A 21,036-nucleotide genomic window follows, 5' to 3' on the forward strand; every position below is an offset into this window, starting at 1 on the left:
CCTTTTCTTTATCAGACACCTATATTTCTGCTGACCAAAAAAGTGTCTCTACAATATAGTGTGCGTGATCCTCATCCCCATATTATCTGAGCAAATGGAGCTCAGAGGGCATAAAGTTGTGACCCCAGACAAAAACCCTTAACACATACTATCTAATATTGTTTCCCGCCATCGCTATTTTACATCCTCTTGGAAGTCTTCCTCGCATTTTGTTCCGCTCTATTAATTTTCTGTCACACAACACTTGGTTAGGACCTCTCTCTTTTTTTAGCCATGCCTGATGCCTTACCAGATACTGACCTGGCTTAGCTGCCTGTTTTCAGTCATTTAGATGGCCACAGAGGACATTAATACTAGTGTGGCATATTCTAGGCAAACTATGACGAGGGACATGTTATCTTTTTCTCTCATTCAGATCTCCCAACACCTTTTGAGTCTCTCAGAACGCCTCAAATAGCATGATGAATAGAACCAAGCCACAGCCTCACCATGAGTATGAAATTAACATTCATATTTTAATGGCCATAGAGACAATTATGATCAGCTAGTCTGATGTTCTGCATAACACAGGCCAAAGAACTTCACCCAGTCATCTCAAAGTCATGACCCAAGTGACCTCAATGGCGTATAGCTCAATTATATCAACAGTGAATTTTGCCTCTAGTCTGAAAAAGGAAAGATTGGGGCCTGACAAAACTGGATTATTTCTGTGCCTACAGGGTATCTTAATACTTGGAGGGTGCTTTTGCGGTCAGTTCTTTCCATACCACCAGTTAGACTCCAGCCCCAATTTATTAAGAACTAAATGCCCAATCTTCTGAGGAGCTGGCATCTCTCCTTCATGACACACTGAAAATTCAACAAATCCAGTTTTTCTAAGAGTCCCTGTCAGTCAAGCCTGAACAATCGAGGGCTTTCTTGCTGAGCCATTCATCTAATTAACAAAGAAGCGTGAGTGGAATTTTTGGACACAGAATAAAATCCTGCATTTCATCTACAGGCTGTGTGGCTTAAAGAGAGCACATTGATGTGGCACAAAAGTCCAACTACGTCCTTGAAACTTTTAAAAGACAGTTTGAAACACATCTTAAAGATTTTTCCTTGGTAGCTGCCTGGCGCTGTTCAGTTACAGGCCTATTCCAATAACTGTTGTGCTGGCTTGCACAAGAAACTTGGACATGGTAATTCTTAAAAGTTCCTCTGATGGCAAATTAGTGCCACTGCAGTTCTATAGAGTGGAGAAAAAGGAATCAATAGAAGTTGATCTCTTTATCTTGGGTCTATTTGACAATTCTTTTTACAAGATGGATCCAACTGATTGTACCATTTTTAATCAAGAACTATGGAAAATCGGGATAAGAAACACAGACAGACAGTTAGCTGCATTACCAGGTTGAAAGAACGGGATGAATGGATCTCAGCATGCTTGCATCGGGAGCACAAAATATGTAGTTTGTTAGTTTCCTGGCTACAGAGCATTAAAGGGGTAGCAGCCATGGGGCAAGACTAGCTATTCAAAGTCCTTTCCTTTAACTTCCCCAAACACAGGGATCTGCAGTGATCTTCAGACCTCTTAATTGTATGATACGTTTACAATGATTTCCTGTAAGAGTCTTGTCCCTTTCCACTTCTCTTCCTACTCATTCTTCCTCACTGGCACCAGCAGCAAAATTAGTGACATGATGAGCTGCCTCTAAGGCAGAGATGGGCAAACTATGGCCCGCGGGACCCTCCTGCCCAGCGAGGCTTGCCCCTGGCCCCTCCCCCGCTGTTCCCCCTACCCCGCAGCCTCAGTGCGCTGTGCCGCTGGCGCAATGCTCTGGGCAGCTGGGCAGCGCAGCTGCAGAGCCTGGCCTGACCCAGTGCTCTGTGGTGGCGTGCCTGGCTCCAGCCGGGCGGTGCGGCTGTAGCGCTGTCAGCCACCGGTGCTCCAGGCAGCGCGGTAAGGAGGCAGGGAGCAGGGAGGGTTGGATAGAGGGCTGGGGAGTTCAGGGTGGTGGTCAGGGGGCGGGGCAGTCAGAGGGTGGGGAATGAGGGAGGTTGAATGGGTGCAGGGGCCCCAGGAGGGCAGTCAGGAAGGGGGGAGGGTTGGATGGGGTGGCGGGGGGCAGGCAGGGGTTCCGGGGGCAGTCAGGGAGAAGGGGTGGTTAGATGGGGCAGGGGTCCCGGGCGTGGGGGGGCAGTCAGGAATGAGAGGAGGGGTTGGACGGGGTGGCAGGAGGCAGTCAGGGGCAGAGGTTCCAGGGGGCAGTCAGGGGACAGGGAGCGGGGGGGGGGGGGGGTAGATGCGGCAGGGGTCCCGGCAGGGGGGCATCGGGGGTGAGAAGCGGGGTGGGGGGGGAGATAGGGGCCGGGCCACGCCTGGCTGTTTGGGGAGGTACAGTCTCCCCTAACCGGCCCTCCATACAATTTCCGAAACCCAATGCGGCCCTCAGGCCAAAAAGTTTGCCCGCCCCTGCTCTAAGGTGTGCATCACTTATTCCATCTACTACTTAGTGTGGGTCTGAGCACCAAGACACAGAACTGATAGTTGTGGCACCCAGGGGCCTCAGCTTGGCTCAGGGAGGGGCCTCTAAAGAAGTTTAAAAGCGGGTTTCGAAGGGGGAATGACTCCATGAAATATTTTGTTTCCTTAATTCTTGTGAATAGGTTAAATTTCATGGCACATATAATAAAAATGAAAAGTAAAATTTAGAGTCACTGGAGCCAGTCTCCCACGTACAGCACACTGGATACCCTCTTCTTCCCCCACCCCGCCAATATTCCTGCACTCAAGTCTGCATTTTTACCTACGTTTATCAGGTCTCCCTTGGTAATGCTCTCCAAAAATCAGGTCTCTCTCTGATTTTATCCAGGAGGCTGTTCTTGGGTGCTATCATCACTCTCTATTTAACACAGAAGGGAAACATGCCAATTTATTACTTAAAGACATTTCACCTATCTTAGTACCCTGGCTCCTTTTGTTAAATGTTTACTCACAGTAATTAATCAGCAGCTCACGCCATACAACAGGTTTGTTCTGATTTTCTAATGAATTACAAATTGGTCTAATTCATCTATCTCAGTTTGATCTCCTCTAGGTAATTTCATTAATTGGCAGGATAGAACTGGCTTCCCTTTCACACAGCTCATTTTTTTCAATGGAATCTATTAGTGCTAACTACATTATTTTTATTTTCTTCCCTACGTTTCTTGTTCTCCTTCACATTATCAATCCAGACACCAAATCTGCATGCTGCTTTGATATGGCCTGCCGTAACTGGAAGCTGCTGTTTCCATGGTAAACAAGGGCAACCAGAAGTGACAGTCAGCCCTGACCCAATAACATGCATCACGACTTGCTTCTTTCTCCAACTTCCAATTCCTCATGGCCTCCAGAAAGGATTGTTTTCCACTGGCTTATCTTCATAATTAATTAATCCTTAGCAGTCTGCTTATCGAGTGGCTACAGGCTGTATCTTTATTAATTGGGAGAGTTTTAGTTCAGCTGATCAGCTGTCTAACCTTTCCAACCACAATATTTTAGCACAGGATCAACACTCATCAGTATAATGGACGGAATGCTTTACAAAGCTCTGTGCACTCACTACTTCTTCCCAAGATTTAGCTTCATCATACTCTTTCCTGAAATGCACCCAGCCTAAAACTCTGTATTTCCAAAGAGCATACGACTCCCAGCATGCATCTAGAATGACAGGGCCTGATTTTCAGAATTGCTGAGACATAGCTAAGTGGCTCAACACTTAGAAAACAGAACTGAAAATCAGAGGTTTTATTCCTGACTCTTCCAGTAACTTGCTGTGTGACATTAGACAAATCACAACCTACCTGTGGCCTTCTCCATACCCATCTGGGGCAAACAGTGCTTTAAAACTGTCCAAATGACATGCATTATATACGCTTACAGTATTATTTATACATTTATGTGCACAGTTGGCATGTGAGCCAAAACAAGTTGTATTTCAGAAGCCCGATTGCCAGCAGCTGGAAATAAATGTATTAATTTGGAATAATTCATTAGTTTAATTACATCCCACTTCTATAAATAATACCTCATATAGTACTTGACTGCAACTTAAAATAGCAGTTCACTTGAGTATATATCCCCATCTGTACATACAGATAAAAATCCTCTCCCTTTGTAAGAGCTCATCCACCACCCCACTCTTGCAGTAACAATGACTAATGTTAAAGTACATCATAACCACCAGGGATCTGAGGCCTTAGGCAGGTACTTACAGTGCCCTTGCCCTAGTCTGGCTCTGCCTCATTCTTTAATATCACAACCCCATTGCATCTCAGTTCAACAGCAAATGAAGCTAAAAACCAAAACTTCTACTGGACTGTACCTTCATTTATAGAGAATCGGAGAGGGGGAGCAGATGGATTATAAATGAGATAACAGCTTTTTAGATTCAGATCTTGGTAAACCACAATAAAGGACAAAGAATATAAAGAAAATGATGTACAGTGAAAGTGGGGCAAGGTGGGGTAGTATGCACTAAAGCAGCAATGGCTCTGTAATGAGGTGTGCAGACTATTTTAGATGGAAGAGCTCGGAGAAAATTGCATCATCTCATTACCTTAAAGTTACTGTCTATTCTTTTAAGTGTTAACACTTGAATTTTTCAGCTAAAGTAATTAATTTTAACATTGCCTAAGCATCTCTAGGAAACACTCTCTTGCCAGGTCCTTTAAAATAAATGAAGAAATAAATCACCTTACTCATGTTCTGTTTCATCCATTTAGAATTTATGCTCGTTATACTACTGAAGTAAACTTCAAATGGAATGCAAGCTTTGTATCTATCCTCCACAAAATCTAAGAGAGAAATTGTTCTTTAGATGCACCTAGGATTAGGAGATTGTTTCGTGGCAGGTTATTCCCATGCTTGTGTTCTTTTTTTGTTTCTCAGTCTCTGCCTCCCCCCCACATTGCATTACCAAAACATATTCTAGCTTCTTGGAGTTTTGTTAGCTTTGATTTCTGCATGAGATGTACCTTGTTACATTAAACAGTATCTGTATATAGATAAACTGCAGTGATTTACAGGATAAACAATGTAACTAGACTTTGAACTGCTGATTTTTATTTTATGTAGTCATCAAAGCAAGCAGAATGTTATACTTCAAGAAAACAGCAAGGCATCTCTCTGGCAGAACAGTGTATACCAATGTCTTATAACTTTGGATTAGGAAACCCACCTGCATGACCAACTGCCCTTTAAGTACCATCAGGGCAATATTCCCAGTGACAGAACAGCAGAGTCCATACTCTAGTGCTAAAGGGATGGACAGTAGGAAAGGAAGCATTTATATTATAATGAATTGAAATATTTTCCTATTCTTTAAATGTAATACTGCAGTGTGATTATTTTTAAATCAGGACAAGGTAAATGATTCTATTTTACTGTCTACTGTACTGTAAGCAATCTGAAGAGAGACAAGTTGCAGTGAACTTTCATTTCCAATGCTTGGAATGTTTCTTTAGTCCCCTGGCACACCTTCAAGGACAAACGCAGGGCTCAAACTGCTTCTACTGAAGGCAATAGCAAAACTCTCATTGATTTCAAATGTTGGCAGGAAAGTTTGGTAGTGTTTTCAGCTGGGGAGGCTGCTTCCATACAGCAGGAAGACACACCACCCATGCTGAAATATACAAGTTTTCTGTGAATCTTACTGAACTGAAGTACAAATGCTCCTCCTGACCTCACAGCTAAGACTGATGACAGACAGAGAGAGGTTTTGTTGAAATTGTAGCCCCCTCTTTAGAGGTTTCCCTCTTTCATTATTCTACAACATCAATTACAGGATCTTTTCCCTTAGAACAGTTTTGATATCTAACTACCTGCACTGATAAGGTCATTTATGCCAGAGGATGTTTTCAGTGGAAAAGCAGCGAGAGTTACAACAGTGGAGTTCTTTGAAGCCATACAATACTGCCTAAAACACTAATATACTTTGATGCCTTTAACCTCTCTACCATACAGTTCAAATTTCTGCATCAGGGTTGCTGTTCTAGTTGGAAAGTGTTCTCCACTCCCCATCCCACCAACAGTTCTAGAACTCTTTCATCACTGGGACATAAAACTTGGATGCAGAGGGCAGAAGGTTGCTACTGTATGCCATTGTAGCTAGCTAGAAAGAACAAAAACTGGTGCAGAGATGGGAAAGTAAATAAAAATGGGAATATACAAAACTGTTCCTTTTAAAATAAATTATGATACTAGCGTGGATTCTGTAATTCTATTAAAATATCTTAATGCTAGGTTCAGTGCTAGGTTCTCAAAGACAGTTTGATTCAGGATGTTTCAGGAAAAATGAACTCAATGCTGCAATAGATTCATGGAGACAACTAGGTGGCCCCATATGTTCCTTTCATCTCAAAATGATTGTAAGCATCTCCCCCCTTATTCATAACACTCACCAGCCTCTGATGTCAGCCTCCTGCTAGAAGGCATTCTCCGTGTAATTCCCTCACCCACATAGTCCAAAATAGCCCATGTTTGGTGACTTTCTGGGCATACTACAAAGCTAGTTTTTTTGAGCGAGCATTTGGAGTGGTCCAGAGCTTTTGAGGGCACCTGGGAGATGGAGAGATTTTGTTTTGCAATATTTCCCTTCCTGACTGTTTTATGTGGGAGGGGTTTGAAATCATTTTGTTATTGCTATGGTTGGTATTTTTAATTGCTGCAGGGCATCTAGAGCCTGGAATAGGTGTCTAATATTCTTAAGAAAACACATAATTTCCAAACAGTATGCCCCAGTAAACAATAATTTCACTTATAATGTCATGACACTTACAGATGCTACTTTTGTAACTATGGTAAACTGCAAAATTAGCTTTCACTAGAGGGTGAAGCATATACATGATTTACTAATGTGCTGGATCTTAAGAGAACATGTTTTAGAATTTACCTTGGATGATAGTCTGGAGTCATCTATTTTATGAAGCCAAACTTCATAAAAGGTCAGGCAAATGCAAACTCACTTATTAAATGCTTATTGCAGACTAATCAAAACGGGGAAAAGCAACTTAATGAAACCAAATCAGAGGCTTGATCATTAGTTACCAACAAAGACAAACATATAGCTCAGCAAGTAACTGATTAATTGGGATTCTGATCTAAAATTTACAGTTGACACTGGAGTGCCATCTTGCCACACAATCAACCCTTTGCTACAACAATATTTTAAGCATGCACCAGCAGCAAAATTACCTGCTCTCTTAAATACTCCACTGCATAGGCAAATAACTGCAAAAATAGTTGAGGAACTAATTCATCATTCAGTTCTGCTTAGTTAGTGAATAACAAAACCCAGAGTTACAGTAAAATGGAAGTTTAGTTGGAATTATTAGAGTCTTTTTTGGCTAAACCTCTGTGTATAAATCATAAAATGTTGCTAATCTGAACCACTTGAGAACAGGCTTTTAACTCAGATTTATGGATGGGGATTTGCAATAAACAATTAATCTTCATGAGTCAGCATCAACAGATATTACAGCAGTAAAAAAATACTCCTACAATCAGTGACCTAGAAACTGATTACACTCACATCTGTATAATCTAGTGTAACTCTACTGAAGAGAATGGTGTCACTCCAGATTTACATCAGTATAGCTGAGATCAGAATCCAGCCCACTCTTCAGCAGTTTATGTTATTCATTTAAGCAGCCTGTATTAAGGATGCATGCTTAGACCCTGATCCAAACGTCATTGAAATCAATGGGAAGACTCCTTGGCATTCTGTCTTTCCACTGACTTCAGTGGCATTTGGATCAGGCCCTAAAACTGAGGGCTCAAAACACTGGAAAGGATTCCACCCCAGCTAGACAGTGAATGCAGTGGCCCCAATCCTGCTCTCACTGAAGACAGTGGCAAACCCCCCATTGATGTCAATGGGAGCAGAGTCAAGGCAAGTATGTCAGTCTAATATCCTGCAAGTCATTTAGCAACCAACTAGAAACTGCTGTATTAATTCAACAATACAATGGAGTTGTATGATAATACCTGCTATAGTGCACTTTGCTTCCTATATCGCTAGGTTGAATTTGGAGAGAGGACGGAGGTGCACACACAATCTATTAATCTGTAGATTCATATCTACTGAATGAAGGAAGATATGAAGACAAAGGCAGATATCGAGTAGGCAAAATGATTAAAAGTGGTACTGCAGTGGAAGATGGGAGTGCTCAGCACATCTGAAAAAATAGGCCACTTATGTGCCTGAATATAGATTTAAATAGCTGACTTGAAGGACCCAGGTTTGAAAAATGTGGCCTGTTAAGAAGGAATGCACAGGGCCATGGTAGTTTAGGCTGCACTGAGTGCTTGGAACAAGATTAAAACCCCTTCACACTTCAGATGTCACCAACTGAATTTAGTTTCCATCTTGGAGACAATTACTGGTCAGTGAACAAGTGAATTTTCCATGAGACTTGGGAGATTACTAAGTTTTTCCAGAGAAAACTATTCAAATCATTCACTTTTAAAATTTTGGACCAAAGAGTCCTACTTTTTTTTTTTGGCCTCCCTCGACTTAACAAGCCAGTCACCACTAACTAAGGGTTTCACTCACACATACGGGGTCTCACCACAGACACAGGCCAAATGTCTAATGTTACACTTTAACAGGAGGAGGAGTAATTCTCCTTATTGGTCACAACCTTCTCCATGTATGCTAGGAAAAGCCAAGCTTTATGTCAATATCTACCACGAATAATATCTACCAGTCCCCTGCCCAGCCTGCCTCAAGGTCTCCTCACTTCTACCTCTGGAGAGGCAAGTTGGGGCAGTGTGCGGTCCTGATGCCCAGCCCACATGCATCCTCTCTCTCTAGGCTTCATTCTTATCACCACCACCCGCAACTCCGCTGCATTTCTTTGGCTTGCTGCCTATTCCGATAGGGTGGTGGGCTTTCTATTGATATGAGCAGCCTAAGTTTATTTCTCCCATCCTGCATGTGTATGCACCCCTGAGGCTCCTGTGGACCAATAAGTTTCACCCACAGGAGTCCTGGGGTGTTAACTTTCACCAGAATAGGGCTTCTCTCTGGAGAACAACACGAGAGCTGCCAGATAAAGGAAGTACTTCAATAGTGGAGCTACAAGTATTGCTTAACCCAGGGATCGGCAACGTTTGGCACGCGGCTCGCCAGGGTAAGCACCCTGGCGGGCCGGGACAGTTTATTTACCTGCTGATGTGGCAGGTTCGGCCGATCGCGGCCCCCACTGGGGAGGCGGGAAGCCACGGCCAGCACATCCCTCGCCTGCGCCACTTCCCGCCGCCCCCATTGGCCCGGGACGGCGAACCGCGGCCAGTGGGGGCCGCGATCGGCCGAACCTGCCACGTCAGCAGGTAAATAAACTGGCCCGGCCCGCCAGGGTGCTTACCCTGGCGAGCCGTGTGCCAAACGTTGCCGACCCCTGGCTTAACCAGTAACTCTGCCTTCAAGTCAACCCTCTCCTTAGCCCCCATTGCTGTTAGAGGCTTGCCACAAGGCAGGAGGGAACAAGGATAGGTATTTTTTCCATGCCATATTAAGAACCTACAGTAAAATGAACATGTGTCCATACAAATGGTGACTAGTGCATAAATATAGATTTTAAAATCATGACTGAGTTGAATAGAGCTTCTGAATTCAGCCTGTGAGGTTCTGCATCAAGGTTACCAGTACTGATGAGAAATGAGAAGCAATCAAAATAAGTTCATGATGCATTCCGGGAAGGGCCAGATCCATGACGTTCAGAGACAAAAAAAAAAAAAAAACCACAACTTTCCCGTAGTTCAAGATTGATGAATCTCGGGCACTAGCTCTGGCCCATGTCTAGGTCCATCATATTGATTTTGCTCTGGAAAACTGACCTGGGCATATTTCTTAATGTTTAGAATGAAGAGTTATTCTTTATAATCAATTAAAAACCGAACAACCCCCAAAACTCCAGGATCGTTATATTCCTGCAGATGCCAGCCAGTAACACATTTTGTAAATTGCCTCCTAGATCATGCAAACTGAGCAGGATTGATAAATGAGCTATATTTTGCCAGGCTGCAGTCTTGAACAGATGGATTTACATATTCCACAAACTAATGTCAGAGAGATAGTTCATGTACTGCCAAATGTTATGAAATGTTACCAAACAAATGAAAGAATATTGCTTAAAGTCTCCCAATAAATTCCCATCATGTTGACTAGAAGATTATCCTGCCATGTATAACCCTTTTTTATACGGTTTTCTCTTGGTCCAAAATTGCTTAGGCTCATAATTGTCATTTTTAAGTGCCTCCTTATTTTAATGCCTATATACCACAAATGAATCTACAATGAAACAGTAGCATGCTCAGTCCATCACTTACATCCTCATGCCACTTAGAGATTTTAAAATATTGTGCAATGCCATTTAATAAAAAACAAATCAGATTCTGCATGTATCTATCTTAGAGTTTTATACTGCTGCCCATCACTGTAGCATCTCATCACCTTCCCTAGAAAATCAATAGCAAAGCACAGTCTCGGGCACTTCTCCCTTTATAGGATCAGAACTCTGATTGAGATAGGTCTCTCCTTGGTGAGAAGTTAGGAGAGGTTTAGGAATAAACGAGGTGTTTGAAATACGTCGCTTACGGCAGAGAGGTTTTCTCGAATGGGGAGGCTTTGCCATGTTTCCCAAAGATGGTTAGACTCCAGATTTGCCTGAGCTCCTCAGAAAGATTGTTCCATAGCTGGATCCCCTTGGCAGAAAATGCTTTGTCCCCAGCTCTCACATGCTTCATCCTGGGCCTTGTGAGCTGCACTGTCGCAAAGGAGTGCTGCTGTCATGGGAGTTCATAGACTGAGATTTGGCTTTGATGGAGGTGGGGCTTGATCCATTAATTGCTTTGAAAAATCAGGCCATAAACTGGCATAAGAAGTGGACTGGAAGCTGGTGGAGAAACTTGAGGCCTGATGTGCTCATGGCAACATGAGCCAGGCAGAAGGCAGGCATCTGCATTCTTTACCATCTGGAGCCTGAGAGTCACCTTCGCATTCAGCTTCAGATACAGTGAATTACAGTAACCCAGCCCAGACGTGACAAATGCCTGGAGCACTGTGGCCGGGTCCTCATCCAGGAGGAAAGGACAAAGTTTCCTAGTGAGCTGCAGGTGGAAAAAGACATTTTTAAGGAACTGATGCTACCGGGTCATCCCAGCATAATGGAGGAAGACTTTGATGAATGGGGATGTGCACTGTCGCTGAAAGGTGGACACCATGTCTTGGCCAGTTCTTTGAAGTGTTTCCCCTTTCAAACAGTATCACTTTGGTCTGATCTGGGTTCAGCTTGAGCCAGCTGCTCTTCATCCAAGAACAATTTCCTGTAGGCATTCTGATGTTTTAGTAGTGGCGGTGGTTGCACCAGTTGAGAATGAGCTATATAGCTGAGTGTTATCAGCATACTGATGGCAGCTCAGACCATGCGTAGGAGTAAAGGCCCACATTCGGCGTGAGTGAACTATGGTTTTAAATTGAGTTTGAATAGCAGTATGAGCAACAGGCCCAAGACACGTAATCAAAAAGAATAAAATCATGAGAAGGGCGGTTGTTTGCGTTAAACTTGTAGTGACCATTGAAATATCAGTGGTATTTAAGATTTGGGTTGGGGTTATCAAAAATTTTAAAAATTGGGTATCGGATGCAGTAAATTACTGGTTTGTTTAGTTTATTATAAAGAAATGCTTGGCCCAGTAGTTAGGGAGAAATATGGCAAAATGAGATAAGAAAACCTTGAAGAAAGAGGCCCAGTCATTAATCTTGTCTGCACTAGAACAGGGGACAAGGCTCAGCCCTAAGCTCTCATCTGGCCCTAGCTAAAGTCCCATAACCAGCTACGACTCAACTTGTTTGTAATAGTGTATAAAAACCAAGGGTTTTCTAGGGGTTCTTTGTGAGAGCTTTCCCTTGCCCATCTGGAGTTATGTCATGGTGGGAAGGTGTCTCCTGAGCCTAATCTGGTTGTAAGTATTTTGGCCGATGCTTGTAACTGTTGTTGCTAAGGTACAGAATAGAGGTGTGTGCATATGCTAATATTTGTGTTTTGGATGTAACAAACATCAAGTGGCCTTTGAACTAATAAAGGAATACTTGTGTGGAAACTTAGTTGTGGTAAACCCAAATGAAATTATGATGAAAATTATTTCCAACACCATGGCATCTCACTGTCTCTGCTAGTGGTCTGAAATAGACATTGAAGAGAAGCTGGGATAGTATGGATCTTTGTAGGTGAGGCCCTCCAGGAGGAGGATCATTTACCCATCACCACTCTCTGAGTTCTGGAGAGGAACAATTGGAGCCATCGTAGTGCTGGGCCAAGTACTTCTGCTAAGTCACACAGGTGTGTTAGCACTACCTTGTGGCCCACTGAGTCAAAGGCTGCAGAGAGATCCAGCAGTGTGAGCATGGAGATCTTACCAGTGATCATAGCCTGAGGAGGGAGCAGTCTCTGCGCAGTGCCCTGGCTGAACTCGGATTATGAGGCATCCAGGATTTTGGCTGATATCACACATTGATGGAGCTTGGTGGTTACTACTTTCATGTGGATGCCAGGTAATACCAGCACAATCACAGCCAACCTATGCTGCCAGTACCTTTTGAATAGCAACTGTACAACTAGAATTCACATTCAACACAGCTGGGAGAAGCAATCATCTTAGCTGTGTGTCAAACTTGGTAAATTTCACAAAAATTCAGGGCAAAATTAAACCTCCAGGTGTTATTGTAATACAAATAAATAATAAAAAAAATGTCTGTTCAGACCGCTAAGACGACCAGAGTTATTTTTCTAACAACATTTTAGGGACAGCCGAGTTTTCAGAAAGCAGTGGCTTGGTTAAGAAGGGGTGTGTAACTATCCTATTATCAGCAGACTAAACTGATTGCAATCCTTTAAACAGAGTTGAATAAGCAATAGAAAAAATTGTCCCTGAATATTCATTCAAATCAGAAGAGAATTCTGATCTGCCCAGATCAGCAACACTTGTGTATTCACTTTCTGCAAACATTTGAGTGGTTAGACTGATCTAGCACAAATAAAGGCAAGAAATGAGTCTCATTCTAATGTACTAAGACTATTCACTGAAGGCAGATTTTGAGTTGTATTCAACTATAACAGGGGTCGGCAATGTTCGGCACGCGGCTTGCCAGGGTAAGCACCCTGGCGGGCCGGGCCAGTTTTTTTATTTACCTGCTGACTCATAGACTCATAGACTTTAAGGTCAGAAGGGACCATCATGGTCATCTAGTCTGACCTCCCGCATGATGCAGGCCACAAAAGCTGACCCCCCCACTTTCCCTTAACTCAGCTGTTGAAGTCTCCAGATCGTGATTTAAAGACTTCAAGTCGCAGAGAATGCTCCAGCTTGCGACCCCTGCCCTATGCTGCAGAGGAAGGCGAAAAACCTCCAGGGCCTCTGCCAATCTACCCTGGAGGAAAATTCCTTCCCGACCCCAAATATGGCGATCAGTAGAACCCCGAGCATACAGGCAAGATTCTCCAGCCAGACCCTCATTTTACCAGCGATGGCACGTTATTGCCTAATTGACTAAAACCACTTATCCCATCAAACCATTCCCTCCATAAACTTATCTAGCCTAATCTTGAAGCCAGAGAGGTCTTTCGCCCCCACCGTTTCCCTCGGAAGGCTGTTCCAAAATTTCACCCCTCTGACGGTTAGAAACCTTCGTCTAATTTCAAGCCTAAACTTCCCCATGGCCAGTTTATATCCATTTGTTCTCGTGTCCACATTAGTACTGAGCTGAAATAATTCCTCTCCCTCCCTGGTATTTATCCCTTTGATATATTTAAAGAGAGCAATCATATCCCCCCTCAGCCTTCTTTTGGTTAGGCTAAACAAACCGAGCTCCTCGAGTCTCCTTTCATAGGAAAGGTTTTCCATTCCTCGGATCATCCTAGTGGCCCTTCTCTGTACCCGTTCCAGTTTGAGTTCATCCTTTTTAAACATAGGAGACCAGAACTGCACACAGTACTCCAAATGAGGTCTCACCAGCGCCTTGTATAACGGAAGCAGCACCTCCTTGTCCCTACTAGAAATACCTCGCCTAACGCATTAGCTTTTTTCACAGCCGCGTCACATTGCCGACTCATAGTCATCCTGCGATCAACCAGGACTCCGAGGTCCTTCTCCTCCTCCGTCACTTCCAACCGATGCGTCCCCAGCTTATAACTAAAATTCTTGTTAGTCATCCCTAAATGCATCACCTTACACTTCTCACTATTAAATCTCATCCTATTATTATTACTCAAATTTACCAGGTCATCCAAGTCTCCCTGCAGAATATCCCGATCCTTCTCCGAATTGGCAATACCTCCCAACTTTGTGTCATCCGCAAGCTTTATCAGCCCACTCCTACATTCGGTTCCGAGGTCAGTAATAAATAGATTAAATAAAATCGGACCCAAAACCGAACCTTGAGGAACTCCACTGGTGACCTCCCTCCAACCTGACAGTTCACCTTTCAGTACTACCCGCTGCAGTCTCCCCTTTAACCAGTTCTTTATCCACCTCTGGATTTTCATATCAATCCCCATCTTTTCCAATTTAACCAATAATTCCAGCACATCGCTCGCCCGCACCGCTTCTCGCCGCCCCCATTGGCCCGGGACGGCAAACCGCGGCCAGTGGGGGCCGCGATCGGCCGAACCTGCCGCGTCAGCAGGTAAATAAAACTGGCCCGGCCCGCCAGGGTGCTTACCCTGGCGAGCCGCATGCCGAACGTTGCCGACCCCTGAACTATAACATCTGCAATTCATGCTGCATTGGCTAGTTAGACAATTCACCCAATCATGAAACAGAAAGAATACCATGTGACTATCCATCACTTCATACATTATGAGTATTTGCAACAAACTAGGAACAGATCCCCTGCAAACCAAAAATTATTCATTGTACAAATGTGTGCATAACTCTTGATAACAAAAAAATGTGAGACTGTCAGGGTTTTTGCAAACAATTCACACACAGAAGTAAAAGCAAAATGTGTTGGATAAATTAGTTACTGTAAATAGTTTACTCACTCTGATTTCATATTTCAAAATAACCATTTACTTTATGAATTTAAGAAATAAGGGGGGCGGGGGGAGCCATTTTCCTACCTCTTCCAGGGCCCATAACGAATCAACCAGAGGCTTGATTTTCTTCTCATTGTACAGTGTTATGAGTTTGTCCATTATACCCTTAATTAGGCCACTTCGGCCCTGTTTGAAAAGTAGATTTAGCAGAGAAAATCCAGCAATGACTTTATTCTCTTCGTACAGCTTGATAGGGTTCACCTTCTCAACCTGCCACCACTGGAGAGGAACAAATGGATGAAGGTTACAAGAACAAACTAACACATAGGCCAAAGGGTTCACAATATCACAGTGTATGCAAAGAGCTTATCAGGGATCTAGATGTGTTTATTCTCCCATGGGAGATGTAACCCAACATAGAATAAAGGTTCTCTGCAAACAGGACTCAGCACTTGATCAAAAGCCCTTTAACTTCATGGATTTTAAGAAAAAACAAGGCAAAAATACAGAGGCACTTTTGTTTTGCTGACAGCTCAAGGGCTAGGGTGAAGGAGAGAAGATTCATGAAAGAAAAGTGTGAACAATAGCAGCAGAAAGGCACAGTATGAGGAAATAGCTGCATGGAAAACTGAACTGTCTGATGTAGAGTAATGGGCATAAAATACACTTGTTTGTTTTTTGTGCCCAAATTCCAAAAATTTCCAGAGCGGTCTTCTTTTAGCCACAAGGTTTGCACAAAGAAATGGGGGTAGACAGACATGTAGCTACTGGATTTGCATGTGAAGGTCAAATGCAAGTTTCTGAGGCAAACGTAGACAATTGGGAGGATGGATAATCCTGTGACTAAGGGGCAGGATTTAGGAGTCTTGAATTCTATTTGTGGCTCTGCCACAGTCTTCCTTTGTTACCTTAGGGAAGCCATGTAACCCCTCTGTAAAACCTCTTAACCCTACTGCCCCCTATAACCCATCCCACCAAAAATCCCATGTAAACCTTACTGCTGCTCTTGCCTCTCTGTCTAGCACCTGCTGAAGTCTTGTACATTGATATGTTTGGGAGTCTTGCATTATCTCAAATGATGTTATTTTGTCTACTGTAGCTCCAGGGCACCCTTGTGAGCGAGATCCCACATCTTAGCGAGTTTTATTCTAGTGGGCAAAATTTTAATTAAAAAAGTTCTTATGGTTTTTGGTAACTTAATTTTCACAGGGTTAATTAGATTAGCATAAAAAAGCAGTTTACATTTTTATGAACAATTCAATGCACTACTTAATATTTTGATTAAATATTCCCTTTGATTGCCTTTTCAGTTTCCAGAGGTGGTATTATTCCCTCCAGTATCCATTACAAAGCAGCTATTGACTCATTCTGGTTTAAGGCTTTGTAACATAGGCCTAGACATGTTGATCAAGGCTTTTGTTTTAGCCTATAACTTCCATACAGTTAGTTATCACAGTAGCTCCAGGGAACCTGGTTTCAAGACAATTGCAATGTGCAGCACACTTATTTAGATACCAAGGTTTTAAGCTGTTTATGGAACAGTATAGCCCCCCCTAGTGGATTGCATTAGTATCCTTCAACAAGTCTCATTCTCGAGACCTCCCTTGGTTTCAGATGGAGAACCAGTAGCTCAAGGAACCAATGTAACTGTTGCTTTCTTCCAAAACCTACAGTAGCTGCTCTAGATGGTACCAGTGGGAGCCAATTTCAATTTCTACCAGGGTTGTCTACACTACCAATTGAAAAACATGTGGTGACCTGTCTCCTTGACTTATTTACATGTGCAGTGTGAAGCTTGCCTAGTCTTAGGCTCAAAAACAAACCAAGGCAGCGACAGAGACAATAGAATAACTTAATGGATAAGTTGGTCTTGTATTTCCCAATTGTCCCCATTATGTCAAACTAACCAGACCAGGTTGTTTCAGCATCCACAATATCTTTTTCTGTAGGTTCGCATGTAGATATTTACTTTGGAGATAATATAGTTTTTAACGGTGACAGGAATTTCTTCAGACTATTTCAGCTCTATGTTTGCATCTAATTACAAGGATCTTTGCACATTTTAGCCCTTGCCATTATGTGAGATAGAACAAGTAGGAGGTAAAGTCTCTGAGTGTCTCTTATTGGGGACTTTGATATATCCTGATTTTAGCTGCATAGAGATATTTGAAGTTAATTTCTTCTGGGAAAAAGGGTTGCTGGTATGAGGTGTTGATGAATTTTTAGCAGATAAATTGTGTGTGGTGGATCTCTGATTAGTAGCTTGTGTCCTTTTTCCTCATATCTGAAGGAATCACTTTTTGAGGTGGTTGAACTTTTCCTTGCAAACAATTTATGACAGATTTGGCCTTTTTTCGGTTTGTGAATTGTCTGAACAGATTTGTTCATTACTTGTAACAGGCCAGGGAATAATTTATTAATACTTCAGCTTTTAGTTTGTTCACAACATCAGTGAAAAGGGTTAGACAGCACCATAAGAATTGAAGCATACATTTCAGTGGGTGTCTATTCTGCAATCATGGGTAGTGATTGCAGCTCATGTAGACAACCCAAGCTAGCATTAATCTAGCTAGTTGGGGTGCCAAAGCAGCAAAGCCAAGGTACCACACACTTCAGTGTGGACTGTACAAGCCCACCCAGAAGCCACGTAGTTACTCGTGAACTGCTGAGGCTTCACTACTCTGGTGTCTGAGTAAACTAGATTAAAGCTAGCTTGGGTGTGTTTACATGAGGTGTAATCACACTCTAGTGTAGACATACCCTGTACAGCTCAATTAATTCCTAAGACTCTTAGAGATGACGGAACGTCAGCTGAGCCCTGTGACTCAAGTATATCCTTGAATTCACATAATTGTGCAGCCACATTAGAGAAGGAAAGAACCCCCTGGGAGTACAGTTGTATAGTGGATATGATATGCTACTACCAGGTCAGAAAATAAACGGATGGTTTAGTTTGGTCTAAGATATAAAATGACTTTACACAGATTATTGGCAACTCAAATATTTATTGCATACTGAGCAGACTCCTGTCTAGCTGTCGTACCAAAAGAAAAACATATCAGGCCACGCTAGATTTACCACTCTTCATTTGCACTAGTGTGATGTTATATGTTGGAGTTGGTAAACAATGGAATGGAGACAAATTAGGTTGGTGTTGGTAAAGATGAACTAAGCTGCTAACACTGCTTTGGAGGACAGGGTCATAATTCAAAATGATCTGGACAAATTGGAGAAATGGTCTGAGTTAAACAGGATGAAGTTTAACAAAGACAAATGCAAAGTGCTCCACTTAGGAAGAAAAAATCAGTTTCACACATACAGATGGGAAGAGACTGTCTAGGAAGGAGTACGGCAGAAAGGGATCTAGGGGTTATAGTGGACCACAAGCTAAATATGAGTCAACAGTGTGATGCTGTTGCACAAAAAGCAAACATGATTCTGGGATGTATTAACAGGTGTGTTGTGAGCAAGACACGAGAAGTCATTCTTCCGCTCTACTCTGCTCTGGTTAGGCCTCAGCTGGAGTATTGTGTCCAGTTCTGGGCACCGCATTTCAAAAAAGATGTGGAGAAATTGGAAAGGGTCCAGAAAAGAGCAACAAGAATGATTAAAGGTCTTGAGAACATGACCTATGAAGGAAGGCTGAAAGAATTGGGTTTGTTTAGTTTGGAAAAGAGAAGACTGAGAGGGGACATGATAGCAGTTTTCAGGTATTTAAAAGGGTGTCATAAGGAGGAGGGAGAAAACTTGTTCACCTTAGCCTCTAAGGATAGAGCAAGAAGCAATGGGTTTAAACTGCAGCAAGGGAGGTCTAGGTTGGACATTAGAAAAAAGTTCCTAACTGTCAGGGCGGTTAAACACTGGAATAAATTGCCTAGGGAGGTTGTGGAATCTCCATCTCTGGAGATATTTAAGAGTAGGTTAGATAAATGTCTATCAGGGATGGTCTAGACAGTATTTGGTCCTGCCATGCGGGCAGGGGACCGGACTCGATGACCTCTCGAGGTCCCTTCCAGTCCTAGAATCTATGAATCTATGAAAAAAATAACGGGTTTAGGAGATAAATGCTAATAAGTGCAGTATAACAGAACCACAGGAGTACTATACTTACTGATTTTGCAAAGCTAAAGAAGCTTTTTGTTTCCCCAGTAACCATATTAGATGAACCTGAAAAAAAAGAGATCACATACATGTAAACACCCTTTATAACATGCCAACGAATGAGGCCATTTAATTGTCTGCATTAAAAATAAATCAATAAAAAATAAAAACATTTCTATTTGTGCTTTGGAAAAATTCTTCTTAGTTTTTTTTCCAAACTGCATAAGCTTTAATGATGCCCTTCCTTTTATCATTGGTACAGCAATCAAAGAAGTCAAGTCGATAGCATCCTACACATTTCAGGAACAAAAGAAAGATTTGTTCATATCAAATGACAGATAAGCTTTCATTATTTCTGAGATCAAAAAAACCACCAATTCAGCCTCTCAGACAGATGTTCATAGACCAGCAGACTAGATAATATTAGATATTTTGATAGCAAATCTCTTCTTCCCCATTACAGTTTCCTCTCTACCACTATAGTTTAGCAGCTAGGTGGTAGCTATAACCATATAGACTTCCCCTCTCTCTTAGGCTACATCCTCACTACAGGGGGGGGGTCGATTTAAGATACGCAAATTCAGCTACGCGAATAGCGTAGCTGAATTCGACGTATCAGATCCGACTTACCCTGTTGTGAGGACGGCGGCAAAATAGACTGCCGCGGCTCCCAGTCGACGGCGCTTACTCTCACCTCCGCTGGTGGAGTAAGCGCGTCGTTTCGGGGATCGATTGTCGCGTCCTGACGAGACGCGATAAGTCGATCCCCAAGAGATCGATTTCTACCCGCCGATTCAGGCGGGTAGTGTAGACCTAGCCTTAGTCTTTAGAGATGTGTAGTCTCTAACTCTCCTCTCACAGAGGCTGGGGATGTTGCTGTTTCATTAGCAGTAAGTTATGTGGCAGGTAGGCAGAGTTATAGGGAAGCAATTTCTATTATTAAATATGCTGAGTGGCCAGTGGTACATGTTGAGGCTCTAAAGTGTGAGATTTAGAAGTCTGGATTCAGCTTGCACAGCTTGGTGTCAGACCAAATGAAGTCATTCCTGAATGACTCTCTTTCTACAGTTCCATGTAGGGCCAACGAGAGCGGGGGGAAGCCGGTACAAATTACCGGGGCCCGGCTTCCCCCCCCGGCCTCGTCGGCCCTGTTTAGCCGGTCCGCCCTTGCTGGGGGGCCCGAAAAAAATTTTTCACCGGGGCCCGAACCCGCTCTCGGCGGCCCTGGTTCCATGCATTATACTATGGTTACTTCTGCCAAACTGCTAGCTTCCTGCGTCCTGAGGAATAAGAGATCCAAAGTTGCTCTCCAAACTTATTCCTTCTATGTGACTAAGTGAGTCAACTATCTGAACCATATAGCCAGTTCCGCCTTTAGATATTTTGAAAAAACAACTTTCTTTGTAGCAACTAGCTTCTCCTAATTTTTTAGCCTATGAATCAGATCCTTAGAAACTCTTGAATAGAAATGATTGAACTGACAAAGTGTAACATGACAGATACATTCTTCATACTCCCCAGGGAGAACTTAGTAGCTTGGATGTTTTAAAGGGTGTCCCCATGCTGCTGGAAGAGGTTGGCAAATTGGTATTTTTGAAATAAACTTCTAATTGTTTTGTTTTTACTCACCATATAAAATGTAAGTCCCAAGTGGTTTGAGAAGACTGAGGCCTTTTCCAGTATTTTCTCCACACAGACAATCCAGAACGATATCCACTCCTTCTGCTGAGATTCTAAGACACAAGGAGGGAAAATTTCACATTGCAACAGGACTCAAGACTTCATTTCTTTTAACTGGTCTACTATAGGATTATTGTTTACATAGCACCCACAGTTTGAAAGGCACTTCAGAAAGGAGTCGGAAGAGTTTAT

At 42.8% G+C, this 21,036-nt stretch overlaps 1 protein-coding gene across 1 annotated transcript in view; it reads right to left on the reverse strand.

The window, feature by feature from the left end:
* Positions 1 to 21,036, reverse strand: part of VAT1L (vesicle amine transport 1 like) — an 87,966-nt gene that overhangs the window by 26,864 nt on the left and 40,066 nt on the right. The window contains exons 5-7 of the mRNA XM_065416769.1: positions 20,794 to 20,897; positions 19,175 to 19,230; positions 15,148 to 15,342 (exon numbers count right to left, since the gene is read on the reverse strand). Coding sequence (XP_065272841.1) covers positions 15,148 to 15,342; positions 19,175 to 19,230; positions 20,794 to 20,897 — 355 coding nt within the window. The remainder of the gene's footprint in view (positions 1 to 15,147; positions 15,343 to 19,174; positions 19,231 to 20,793; positions 20,898 to 21,036) is intronic.

Source organism: Emys orbicularis, chromosome 14 (assembly GCF_028017835.1).
Source record: "Emys orbicularis isolate rEmyOrb1 chromosome 14, rEmyOrb1.hap1, whole genome shotgun sequence".
Classification (NCBI taxonomy): domain Eukaryota; kingdom Metazoa; phylum Chordata; order Testudines; family Emydidae; genus Emys; species Emys orbicularis.